The sequence below is a fragment of the Vigna radiata genome, chromosome 5 (assembly GCF_000741045.1).
Source record: "Vigna radiata var. radiata cultivar VC1973A chromosome 5, Vradiata_ver6, whole genome shotgun sequence".
NCBI lineage: Eukaryota > Viridiplantae > Streptophyta > Magnoliopsida > Fabales > Fabaceae > Vigna > Vigna radiata.
Window position 1 is genome coordinate 20168645 of NC_028355.1, and position 12030 is coordinate 20180674.

A 12030-nucleotide genomic window follows, 5' to 3' on the forward strand; every position below is an offset into this window, starting at 1 on the left:
AAATAAATAAAACCAACCCATACAAACCATGAGTTATGTTATTAATAAATTTAAATATTCAGTTAGTATGTTACAAGTTTTTTATCTATTAGAAATAAAGGAAATTTACAATATATAAATAAATAGATATCAGTTTTATAAATTAAATTAAATTTCAATTTCAATTTTTGGTAACCAACCCATACCCCATATGTCTCATATTGTTATCTCTAATTTCTTTTCACTCCAATTCAGAAAAGTTTATTAGTATTTTGGACACTATATAAGTTTTTCTATTGTGTCCCTTAAAAAATGTTAACAATTATTAAGAACTTTTACAGTCAATATGTCTTGATTTCATGATTATCTCTCACACATAAAAAACTTTATTACACGATCTCATGCACAATTACATCATAAGGGACTCATTATTCATATAGCCAGAGAATATCATGCTTTTAGAACAAATAGCATTCATCAACGCATTATTGTTTACTCAGTCTTGCTGCATTGAAACTGATTTAAGAAATTTTTTTGAAGTGATTTAGATGAAAATAACATATATTTTTTTCTTTATGCAAATTTATGCAACGTTAAGTGAATTTTAGGATAAATTAAACTATCATTTCTGTATTATTAACTATCATCATCATTAAAAGAGTAATTTCCATGATGACAAAGAAATAATATACCATACAATGATTATGGATTAAAGCGGTGTGATATGACATTTCTTAAATTAGTTATATTAAAAAAAATGTAAAAAAGTGTTCTTTTATGCATATTTAATCGAATATAAAACATACAACTTTAGTTTTAGAAACCCCACTATACTGTACGTCCACTTTTTAAGTTTACTGAAAACCAACATAGAAATTTTACTAGTTTTTAAATCCACTACATCTATATCAATTACATAACTAAGTATAATGAATGCTACATGCATATGTATAAGCTAAAAACACACCCATGTGAATGATATATAGTATTAAGCAATTTGTACAAATGTGAAAAGAAGAAAATGTGAGATGATTATTCCAAAGCAAAGATGTAAAATCTGTTTCAAGTATAATTTAAGGTCTTGTTTTGTTTTGTTTTAGAAGTAAATGGGTTTATGTTTAGTAAGTTTTGGTAATTATAGGAAAATCTTCTTTTAACAACACTTTTTTAATAACTTTTTGATAACGTATATATGACAACTTGTGATTGGTTCGTTTTAAATATTTTTTAAACATAAATTCAAATAGACCAATAAAATGATGACACGTATTCTATTATAAAAAAATTGTCAAAAAGTATTGTCAAAATATGATTATCGTTTTTTAAAGGAAGGGATCAAATAATGTTACGAGGAGCACTTTCCGAAAGTGGAGCCATAAAAAAGATAGATCATGAAAAGGACCAGAGAAGTCTACATATCTCGTGCGAAACCATTTATTTATTTTGATAAAACAACAATTGACTCCTTCTATCTTTTCGACAACTTAGAATTACCAACATGTCCTTATCTTTTTTGAACCGACCAATATATAATTCACAATGCCAAATTAAGAATATCTATATGCTATATCATCAACAACTGATTTGTAATTGTCATGCATTTTCAGTCACTTTCTTCATTTAAAATCCCAACCAACATCATTCCATGCATGACCTAGAATTTTTAATGAAGTTCAAGTTCAGTATCATCATCAAAATAACTACTATCTTGTGTATCCTATAAAGGAAGTAGAAGATGGATTGTCGCCGCCATAGATATAGTGTTTGCAGAGATAATGGATAGATAAAGTGCAGAGAAACAATATTTAGAAACAGTGTGTGATTAAGTGTGAAGTGTGTGGTGTCCACCAACAAGAGACATGAGCTCAAAACGAAACAATTTGTTTGTCAGCGTCGTACTCCACAATATCCACCACGTGCTTTTTCTTATTATTATTATTATTATTGTTTATTACTGGATTAGAGGTGTAGAATAAAGCAATTAAGGTGGCCCTACCGCGTTGTCTGATGATGATGATACCTTGATGTTCTGGGTGTTACCCATCATCTCCATGCCTCTCACACTCCTTTTACGCTCCTTCCCATCAACACGTTTTCATGTTTAGACCTTCAAAATCAAATCAACCCCACGCACTGCACAACCTAAGTATATACATATACATATATAAGACCACTTCCTCGTCCTCCTTTGCCGCCGCCAATTCCACTTCACATGAACATGGAGAAGCATGCGATGTCTGGTGGTGGAGATTGTAAGAGTGGCGAAAAGTTATACAAAGGTGCGAGGAAGAGAAAGTGGGGGAAATGGGTTTCTGAAATCAGACTCCCCAATAGCCGAAAACGCATATGGTTAGGGTCTTATGATTCTCCTGAAAAAGCAGCACGAGCCTTCGATGCTGCCCTTTTCTGTCTACGTGGTCGCCGTGCCAATTTCAACTTCCCCAACACTCCTTGCAACATGGACACCAATGTGCCTCTGCCTGTGCCTGCTCTCCAATCTCTTACTCCACACGAGATTCAAGAGGTTGCTGCTAAGTTTGCAAACGAGGACCCATTACTACTAAAACCTCTTGCACAAGAATCTCATGCTGATGCTGCTGCTGCTGCTGCTGCTGGGAATTCTTCATCATTTCGAGGGAATTTGTGTAAATCTGACGGCACAGTAGAGAGTAGTTCTATTACCTGCACGCCCACCACCACTACCTTATGTTCTACTATGCATGAATGTGATGGATTGGTGCAGGTGGATCATGGGGACATGGATTGGACATTTTTGAAAGAGTTTGATTACTCCAACGAAGTTTTCCCTGTTGGATCCGACTATGATCTCTACTCTGAGCTACACAAGATGCACTCAACTTCAGGTGAGTTATTGTATTCCACTCCACCCCCACCTCCTTTTGAGGGTTACCAAGAATTGACCGAAGCTGAAGAAGATCCTTTTTCTCACCAGTCATTCCTTTGGAATTGGAACTTTTGATATCACTCTCCCTACCTTGCTGCCGGACAATCATAAATAAACATCCTTAGTCTTTGTATATATATTATATAAGAAGTTATGTGATGTTTCTAAATAACAATAGCAGGGACAGGAATAGGACACGACACATGCTTTGTCAGACCATATATCCCTTGTCATAATTAAGTATATATGCTTATCTATGTGGCTGGAGACTGGGTTTTTCTTGTGTAATCTGTTCCATAGATTGTCACAGGCTACCTAGCATCCATCCACAGATGTTGTCTTGCATGTTTCTCCTTGGCAATAAGTATTTATACTTTATAGGATGTTTTTTTGTATACTGATATATACAAGTATATATTTATACCTAAGTATACACATGCGATTCATCTGTGATCTATTCTGCCTCTCATCTTCATATTTCTCTGTAAAATTAAATCTTAGAGGATTTGTAGTGCTTAATTTTGCTGTACACAAGTGTATATATAACAGTAAAGTAGTTGATATTAGTTTGTGTTCTGAGCAAAAGTATTTGAGGATATATAAAGGGAAGGCAGCTTAAGAACATTGGGACAATTCATATGTTCTTCACTGCTAGGGATTTCTCTACAATGTAATCTTATTGGGTCTGTCTTTTTTCTATTTATAGGTAAATTTTCATTTAAATTTCATAAATGGCATTTCAGGTAACTGCTGAAAACATATATATTCAACTTTTTGAAAGATAAATGGTAGTTCCCACACATATTTCATCTTTAATTTGGTACACATCTTGAATTATATTCTTATAAGGGTTTATATAATTGTGTTGTATTCTCTTAAAAAATATACATGTATAAAATTAGGGTTTCCATATTAGAGGTCTGACAGAAAATGTTTGTAAGTTACATGTGGGAGTACAAATAGTTATTATTTTTCTTTAATAATTTGTTACAAATCATATTTTATTTTACAAAATTTGTAAGTTACATATTGATTTGTTACAGATCAATAATATGCAAAGAAGAATATTAAGATTGATTGGTTATTGCTTGAGATGCAATCTTTGAATAGGTTTGTGGAGAAACAAAGGTTTATAAGGTTTATCATAAATATATAATGATTGAATTCAAGAGGGTAGCCCTAATCTTGAAAAGTTGTTAACTCTGTAATTAGAATTTTATTTTGATAAAATGAACAGAATATTTGCTTCTGTGTTTAGATACAAACTAATTAACTACAATGTTCTCACTGATTTTTATCAATTGGTAGCCTTAATTGTAATGAACTGTGTCATGAAAGGGTATGTTAGTTTTTACCATCAAGTTGAATTGTCTTTTTAATGAATTAGTAAGATTAAGCCAGTTAAATTGGGTTCATTTTTTTTATCAACAATTCCTGATTTATTACTGATTTAATTATAAATATGATAATACTGTCTTCATTGAGAGGAGAAAAAAGAAGAAGGAAAGTTTATGACATTATGATACTACATAACAAGATTAAATTCTCTGAATATTGTGTTTTATATGTGTAAAAAATAAATAAACACCATTATTTATAACAAGAAATAAACAAACCGTAGACAAATATGAAATTTTACTAAAATAGTGTAATTTAAGTTCTAATTTATCAAGTGGACATATTTTTAAAAACAATTACTTATATAAAAATACAAGTTAAAAATAAATATAAAAAAAACACATTATTTCAGCTTGTAATATTTTTTAAAATGGTTTGTTTTTAAAATATTTTTTATGATTATTTGTGATTTATTTGTGTGAATGGGTGTGTTCTTTTTTTTTTTAATTCATTTTGTAAAAATTACTTGAATATAATGTTGCAATTTTTACTTTTATTTATTTCACAAGAATTTTATATAAAATAACTTAGTTAGTTAATGAAATTAATTTGTTAATTGAATATAATTGAAGAAAAATCAAATCAATAATGATGAATTTAAGTCTTTATTGTCACAAAATAAATTCATGAAAATAAAATTTAAAGAACATCAACAAAAATATTGAATAATAACAATAAAAACAGTTATTTACAAAAACTAATGTCATAACATGACCTTCTTAATTTTCTTTTATATATTCTGTATGTTCTATATTCCAGAGAGAGATAAGGTGAATGCAAACTGATGTTAAATTTGTGATTAAACATTATTGTAAGCAATAAACTTTCCATGGCAATTAATTCCCAATAACTGATCTCTCATTTTGATTATTTTTTAAATTATGAAGCAATCTTGTTAGTTTTCATAGTAAAGGACGGAGAAAAAGATTTATAATTTTTTCTCGTAATAAATTTTCAATTTTATTTAATTATTTTGAATATTCTTATGTAATGTTGTTGTTTTGGAAGAAAAAAAGTAGTTAGTATAATCGTTTTAATAAATTAATGATATATATCATTAACAATTATTGACAAAAATATGCTCAGACAAATCACAAAAATGTAACAAGTCATTGTAATATTATTATCACAATAAAAATATATTAAATTAAAAAAGAAACAAAAGGACGTTAAAAGTATTATTAAATAAATGAAAAATTGGTTCTTATAAAAGTATTTGAATTCGTACAAAGCCGTACGAATGGTAGGAAAAGCCGGTGGTCAATGACAGACTCGTGTTAACTGCGCAGAGTCTTCTTCTTTCCTTTTTCAATGGTTCTCACAAATTTTCTTTTCATCAATAACTTCATAATATTTTTAACGGTTAAACATTGTCTTAAATTTTAATGAATATTGGAATTAGTTTTTTTTTTTTTTAAATTTGGTTTAATTTAGTCTCTAACTTTATAAATATATAAATTTAGTATTTTTAATCAAATTTTATTAACTTTATTTGATGTTTCGAATGCGTTTCTCAGTTAATATTGAAATAAAAATGTGTCAAATAGTGTAAACAATTCAAATATTATCATGAAACGTGTTTCAAACATCAAATAAATATAACAAACTTTAGTTAAAAGGACTAGATTCATACATTTCTAAAGTTGGGAGACTAAATTAGAGCAAAGTTTTGAAAAGGGACTAATTCCAATTTTCACTGAAAATTAAGGGACCAAAAACATATTTAACCCTATTTTTAAACTGAAAATAAATAATTAATGTTTTCTATTATAAGAATATTAAATTGATTTGAGATTTAGGTCAGTCAGATCTTATTTTATATGAATTTCATAATACTACATTATTTTATATGATTAAAAAGTTTATTTTAATACAAAGGTCTTATTAATATTTTTATTATTTTGTTATTATTCAAAGTTTAAAGTATAATTTTTGTGAATTTTTTTTAGAATATTATACATTGTATAGGACATTTTTATTCCTCACATAATCAAACAATTCATTTTTATTACTTAATATAAATTATCCAATCAAATATATTATTTGAGAAGGAATGTATAACTGAAATATGAGTTGGTATTCCAAATCAAATTATACACGTTAGATTATTTCTTGGGCGACCCAATAATTTCTCTTTCTGAGAGAGAACTCTAAAATTTCTTGCAATCACGAAAAAATTATTTAAAAAAAATTATCATATTTATGATATAAAAAAAAAAAACTCATTTTGATGCTATTCAAACATTCTTTAAAGGGAAATATGTGACATGAAGTAGTAACATGTGTGTATTGATAATTAACATTTAAATTTATGTGTTTAAAATTTTGAGTGAAGTAGATTTGTTGTTTTGTTCTTCATGAGTTCTTCGAGGATATTTAAGTTTGACCTCTTCCTTTTTTCCATTAATTCTCATGAAATTTCAACGGTCAAATATTGGGTGTTTTCCCTTTCTAGGTGATATGGAATGTTAAGAACACTAATTGATAGAATAAAAATTGCATAGTGGACTTTGAACAATTTCCCATACAAAAGTTGACACGAAATTGCTAATGTAACATGTTTCACAAGTTTATGCTTTTTGTTTTGTTACTGCAAAATAATTATAAAACTTTTCACACTGGTAATCTTCCAAGCCAAGAATGTCACCATATATAGAGTAGGAATGAATCATAATAAATATATGTATGGTACAAAGTCTACCATAATATTCTTTAATTATTACAAATAATTGGTTTTATAATAACTCACCTTATTTTTATACAAGACATTTATTCTTTATTTAATGTCTTATTATACCTTTCTTTATTTAATGTCTTAAGGGATTCGTAAATGAATAGGTAAAGATTTAAGTATATTGAATCGTATAGATTTATTATATAAGTATTTAATATTATAAAAAATATAAATTTTAAATTTGTAAAGACAAATAATAAAAAAATTAATTTAATAATGAAGGTTTAATGGAGATGGAGATAGATAATTAAAAAGAACCATGTATTTCAAGTATATAAAATAGTATAAAAAAATGTGTAGTTTACTTTAAGAGATTCTGATGAAACACAAAGAAGTTTAAATGAATAGTGTGAAGAAGCTTTTATGACATTGTCTTCTCAAATAACTTAAAGATGTTTGTTAAAAAAAAAGTGATAATAATAATATTTGTAATATGATTTATTTAGTGAGGTCCTTTGTTGTTTGTTTAAGAGAAATTTACGTAATTCAATTCATTGTGAATAATGAAAAAATTGTGTTAAATTCTTAATCCTTCTATTACACTTATAATTCTGGTTGGATATTTTTTTGGAAAAGGTCGGTATACGTGTTTATAAAATTATTGTACTTTGCTGTGTTTGATTAGATTGCTCCGAAAGTATATTTATTAGTTTCATTCAAAACTCTTATTTCTAAAGTGACATGTTCTTTTAATTACTATTAAATCTTAGTCCTTAGCTAACCAAGATTAAAAAAATAAATCTTAAGTACAATGAAAAGAAAAAAAAAATTCATACAATGAATAAATACCCTTTAATTAAGGAAGAAAATTGTAATTTAAAGGAAAATGTTTTTTTAATAATTTTTTTTATAATTATTTTATAACCGTTTATGTAGTAATTCATGATTCATCTGATTTAAATATACGAACCAATAAAATAATAATTTATAATTTATTGTCAAAAAGTTATTAAAAAAAATTATCAATCATGATGATTTTTAAAAGCAAATAATAGTCACATTATTTGAGTTTTGTTATATTTAGAAGTGAATATGACACTTATACACCAATAAATTGTGAAGGCAAATCAATATCTAGGTTTTCATAGATAAAAAAAGTTGCATGCTAAACTAAAATCATAGAATGCTCTCATATGTTTTTTGTTAAAAGAAATACTCGAAGGTTCATGTTTTAGAAAACGACAAAGATATCTAGAACACTTTTACAATCATGTATGATAATTCTATCAAGATTAGAGGTAACAATTCTAATCTCCTTATTTGCAAACATGATCACTTTAATATGGAAAAACACAAAGACATACACAATATGTTCATTCGCTTTTGAATTAGATAAAATGAGTTAAAAGCTTGTTAATAAACAATATGGTAATTTTAATCGTATTGATAAGTGTTAAGAACTTTGTCTAGTATATGAAAACCACAAATAGAAACTTTAAAAGCCTTAACATATCTAAATACTATGTCTGGAAGCAAACCATAATCTAAAAGTACACAAGTTAGAGTTGTAAAATTAGAGATTCATTAAAGCAAAGTCATTCTCCTTTAAGGCTTCTAAAGTTGAATCATTAAAATAAGGACTTTTAAATGATAAAGACGGAGAAGACTAAGAAAAAGAAACAACATTTCTCATCTTACAATAGTTCCTCCAAAAATGAAGAAGAGTAGGAGATTCAAAGAATAAAGTGTTTACGAAAAACAAAATCCCTCATAACAAAGTGGTAAAATGAAAATGAACTAGAATCAAAGACAAACAACATTTATTTCATATTAAGCAGAGTCTAACTACTCATCAAAGAAATTTGATACATGGTAGATTTTTCATGTTGATACTATAACATTTGAGTCTACCATAAGTTTCTTTCAAACGTCATTTCTCTCTTTAAATCTTTTCAAAATAATAAATAAAAGTTTTTTGTCAAAAAAGATTGAGTATATTAAAGTTGAGTTTATTAATGCTATATTCAAAGAAAATTTGTTAGATGTAATGAAAAATTGAATTATAAGCTTAATTGGTTAAAAGAGAAATTCACTAAACTCACTTTAAACTTTTGAAAGAAAGTGAAAATGTGTCTCTTATTTTCAAAATTAAAACTTTAAGAAAGAAAGTCAAAATGAGTCAAAAAGAAATCTTAATGACAAAACTAAGGGTTGTAAAATGGATCGAGTTCATCAATTCTCCAAAATGGGACGACTTGTTGAAATTTTTAACTTACTAACTTTTTTTGGTTTATCTCATCTAGTATGTCAAATTGGTTGTTTAGCCCTTCTTGATTGGTTTGCTTGTTTAATTTTTTTATTAAAAACAAAAAGAAATTAAAATACTGGGTTTTTTATATTATAGTTTTTAAAGATGTGTAAATATATAATACTTTTGTAATTTAAATTATTAATCCTTACAAATTAAGTTTTTAATTATTAATTATAATAGAATAATTTAAAATGTAAATGTAATAATTATTTTAATTTATCTAATTAAAAATATTAATTAATCAATTAAAAGTTTAAAAAATGTTTATATTATCATTTAATATATATATATATATATATATATATATATATATATATATATATTGCTAAATGGATTCATGTGATTTGATGAAGCATGACAGCAAATCGTGGAATATTTTTCGATAAAATTTACGGGGAAATTGAAAATGCTTAGGAGTGAAAATGAAGAAATGTCTACACTACTTGGATTGAATCAGATACAATTTGAAGGGTTTTGTAGGTTCATTGATCGGGGCTTAACAGAAGGGCTTTTTAAGTTTCCAAAAATTGAGGATACAGATCAAGAAATTGAATTTCAATTATTTTTCGAAACATATCAATTATTAGAACCCTTGATAAACGAAAAAGATGTTGTGTATATATATATATATATATATATATATATATATATATATATATATGTATGTATGTATGGGATTTGCTAACTTGCGTACGCTTGTTTTTCAGTTGGTACATTTTAGCAATGTGTACCGAGTTTCAGTAGACAAAAATACTCTTATATATCATGAATTCTAAGTTTTAAGGTTAAGGGTATTTTAATAATTTTCATTCTCAAAATTAAAAAAATAAAAAAAGAAACCCCAAACCCTTACCCACCTCTCTCTTTCCTCTCAACCTTTCTCTTTCATCTCTTCCACTCCAAACTTCTCGCTGTCATCCCTACTCTAGTCCGAATTGAAAAAAATCAGAAACACTTGTCTTATTTTAATAATTTTCATTCTTAAAATTAAACAAAGAAACCCCAAACCTTATTCACCTCTTTCATTCCTCTCAACCCTTTCTCCTTCATCTCTCTCACTCAAACATTTTCTCTGTCATCTCGTACTAGCCCTAACTAAAATAACACTAATTATTAAATAAAATGGTTAGAGAAAAAAAAATACTTACATAAATAAAAATATTAAAACACCTAATTTTTTCTTTATATAATTTTAAATAAAATTTCAAGATTTAGAATTTTTATTGTTTGATTTTATCGTTGAGAATTTTATTATATTTTGATTTGTTTTTTCTTTAGTAAAGGAAAACAAGTTAATGAATTTCTACCAAAAAAATTAAATGGCCACGGAGCAATGTTACGTAGTAGTCTCAAAATGTAAAGGAAGGATGCTCATAAGTCTTGGTGCAAGTTGTGCCCGTCAGCTGTAATATATAGTGAAGATAATGAAATTAAAGAGATTTTGAATGAACTTTTTCGGAAGGTGAATATGTCAATGACTCAACTCTTTACAAAAGTAAATCGTTTAATAATAAGTGTTTTTTTAGTTAGGGCTAGTGCAGAGATGACAGAGAAAATGTTTGAGTGAGAGAGATGAAGGAGAAAGGGTTGAGAGGAATGAAGAAGAGGAGTAAGGGTTTGGAGTTTCTTTTTTTAGTTTTGAGAATGAAAATTATCAAAATAAGGCAAGTGTTTATGATTTTTTTCTATTGGAGCTAGAGTAGGGATGATAGAGGAAAAGTTGGAGTGAAAGAGATGAAAAAGAAATGATTGAGAGGAAAGAGAGAGGTGGGTAAGAGTTTGGAAGTTTATTTTTTATTTTTTTAATTTTGAAAATAAAAATTATTAAAATACCGTTAACCTTAAACCATAGAATTCATGATATAAGAGTATTTTTGTCTAGTGAAACCCAGTACACATTGCTAAAATGTATCAACTAAAAAACAGACGTATGCAAGACATACGCAAGTTAGCAAACCCATATATATATATATATATATATATATATATATATATATATATATATATATATATATATATATATAAATTAAAAACTAGAAAAAATAATACAGACTAACTCGTCTTACAACAAAATTAGTTATAGTTTTTAATGTATTTTTTATTGACGGACGACTCAACTCATTTTTGTGAATCATGGAGAGATCCAAAGTTTCACCATCCTAGACAAAACTTTATTATACAAATAGGATTTTACAAATAAGTGATACCATAGTTTAACTCAACCAAGTTTACTCTTTAGCAAACTTAAAATTAAGTTTGGTTTAACACACCACATGCTCATTGGATAAAACCCACCAATTTACTTAATGTTAAAATGTTATAATCTTTTTAAATTATTTCTTCTTCTAATATGAATATTGAAATCAAATTTTAAATTACTAAAATAACCATAAAATAAATCATCACATTTATACACATAGACGATAACACACACATATATTATATTGAACATTAAATGACAATTTTAAATAACGTTCGAATAAAATTTAAATAATCTAAAATTAATTCAGCATGCTATTAACGTGAAGAGCACTTTCTTTGAACAACAATAACTTCTGTGTAAGAATTTCACAAGTCACAACCCTGTTCAGGAAAATCAGTGGGTTGCTTAGCTTCTGAATTAAAAGGGAAAAATAAATAGGTAAATTACACTTATTCTATGTGAATAGGAAATTGCAATCACTTCAGATTTAGATCACATTTGACATAAACCTCGAGACTACTGGATATAAGTATGATGAACAGTTCTACTGAGTATTGACA

At 27.0% G+C, this 12030-nt stretch overlaps 1 protein-coding gene across 1 annotated transcript; it reads left to right on the forward strand.

Annotated features, from left to right (window-relative positions):
• Positions 1–2186: 2186 nt before the first annotated feature.
• Positions 2187–2975, forward strand: LOC106760431 (ethylene-responsive transcription factor ERF016-like). Its single transcript, XM_014643862.2, has one exon. It carries the CDS (start codon positions 2192–2194, stop codon positions 2957–2959), a length of 768 nt encoding a protein of 255 aa, XP_014499348.2. The 5' UTR covers positions 2187–2191; the 3' UTR covers positions 2960–2975.
• The last annotated feature ends 9055 nt before the right edge of the window (positions 2976–12030 follow it).

Bases quoted from the DNA above. Each gene is read 5' to 3' on its own strand.
- LOC106760431 (XM_014643862.2), top strand. From the start codon at position 2,192: ATGAACATGGAGAAGCATGCGATGTCTGGTGGTGGAGATTGTAAGAGT.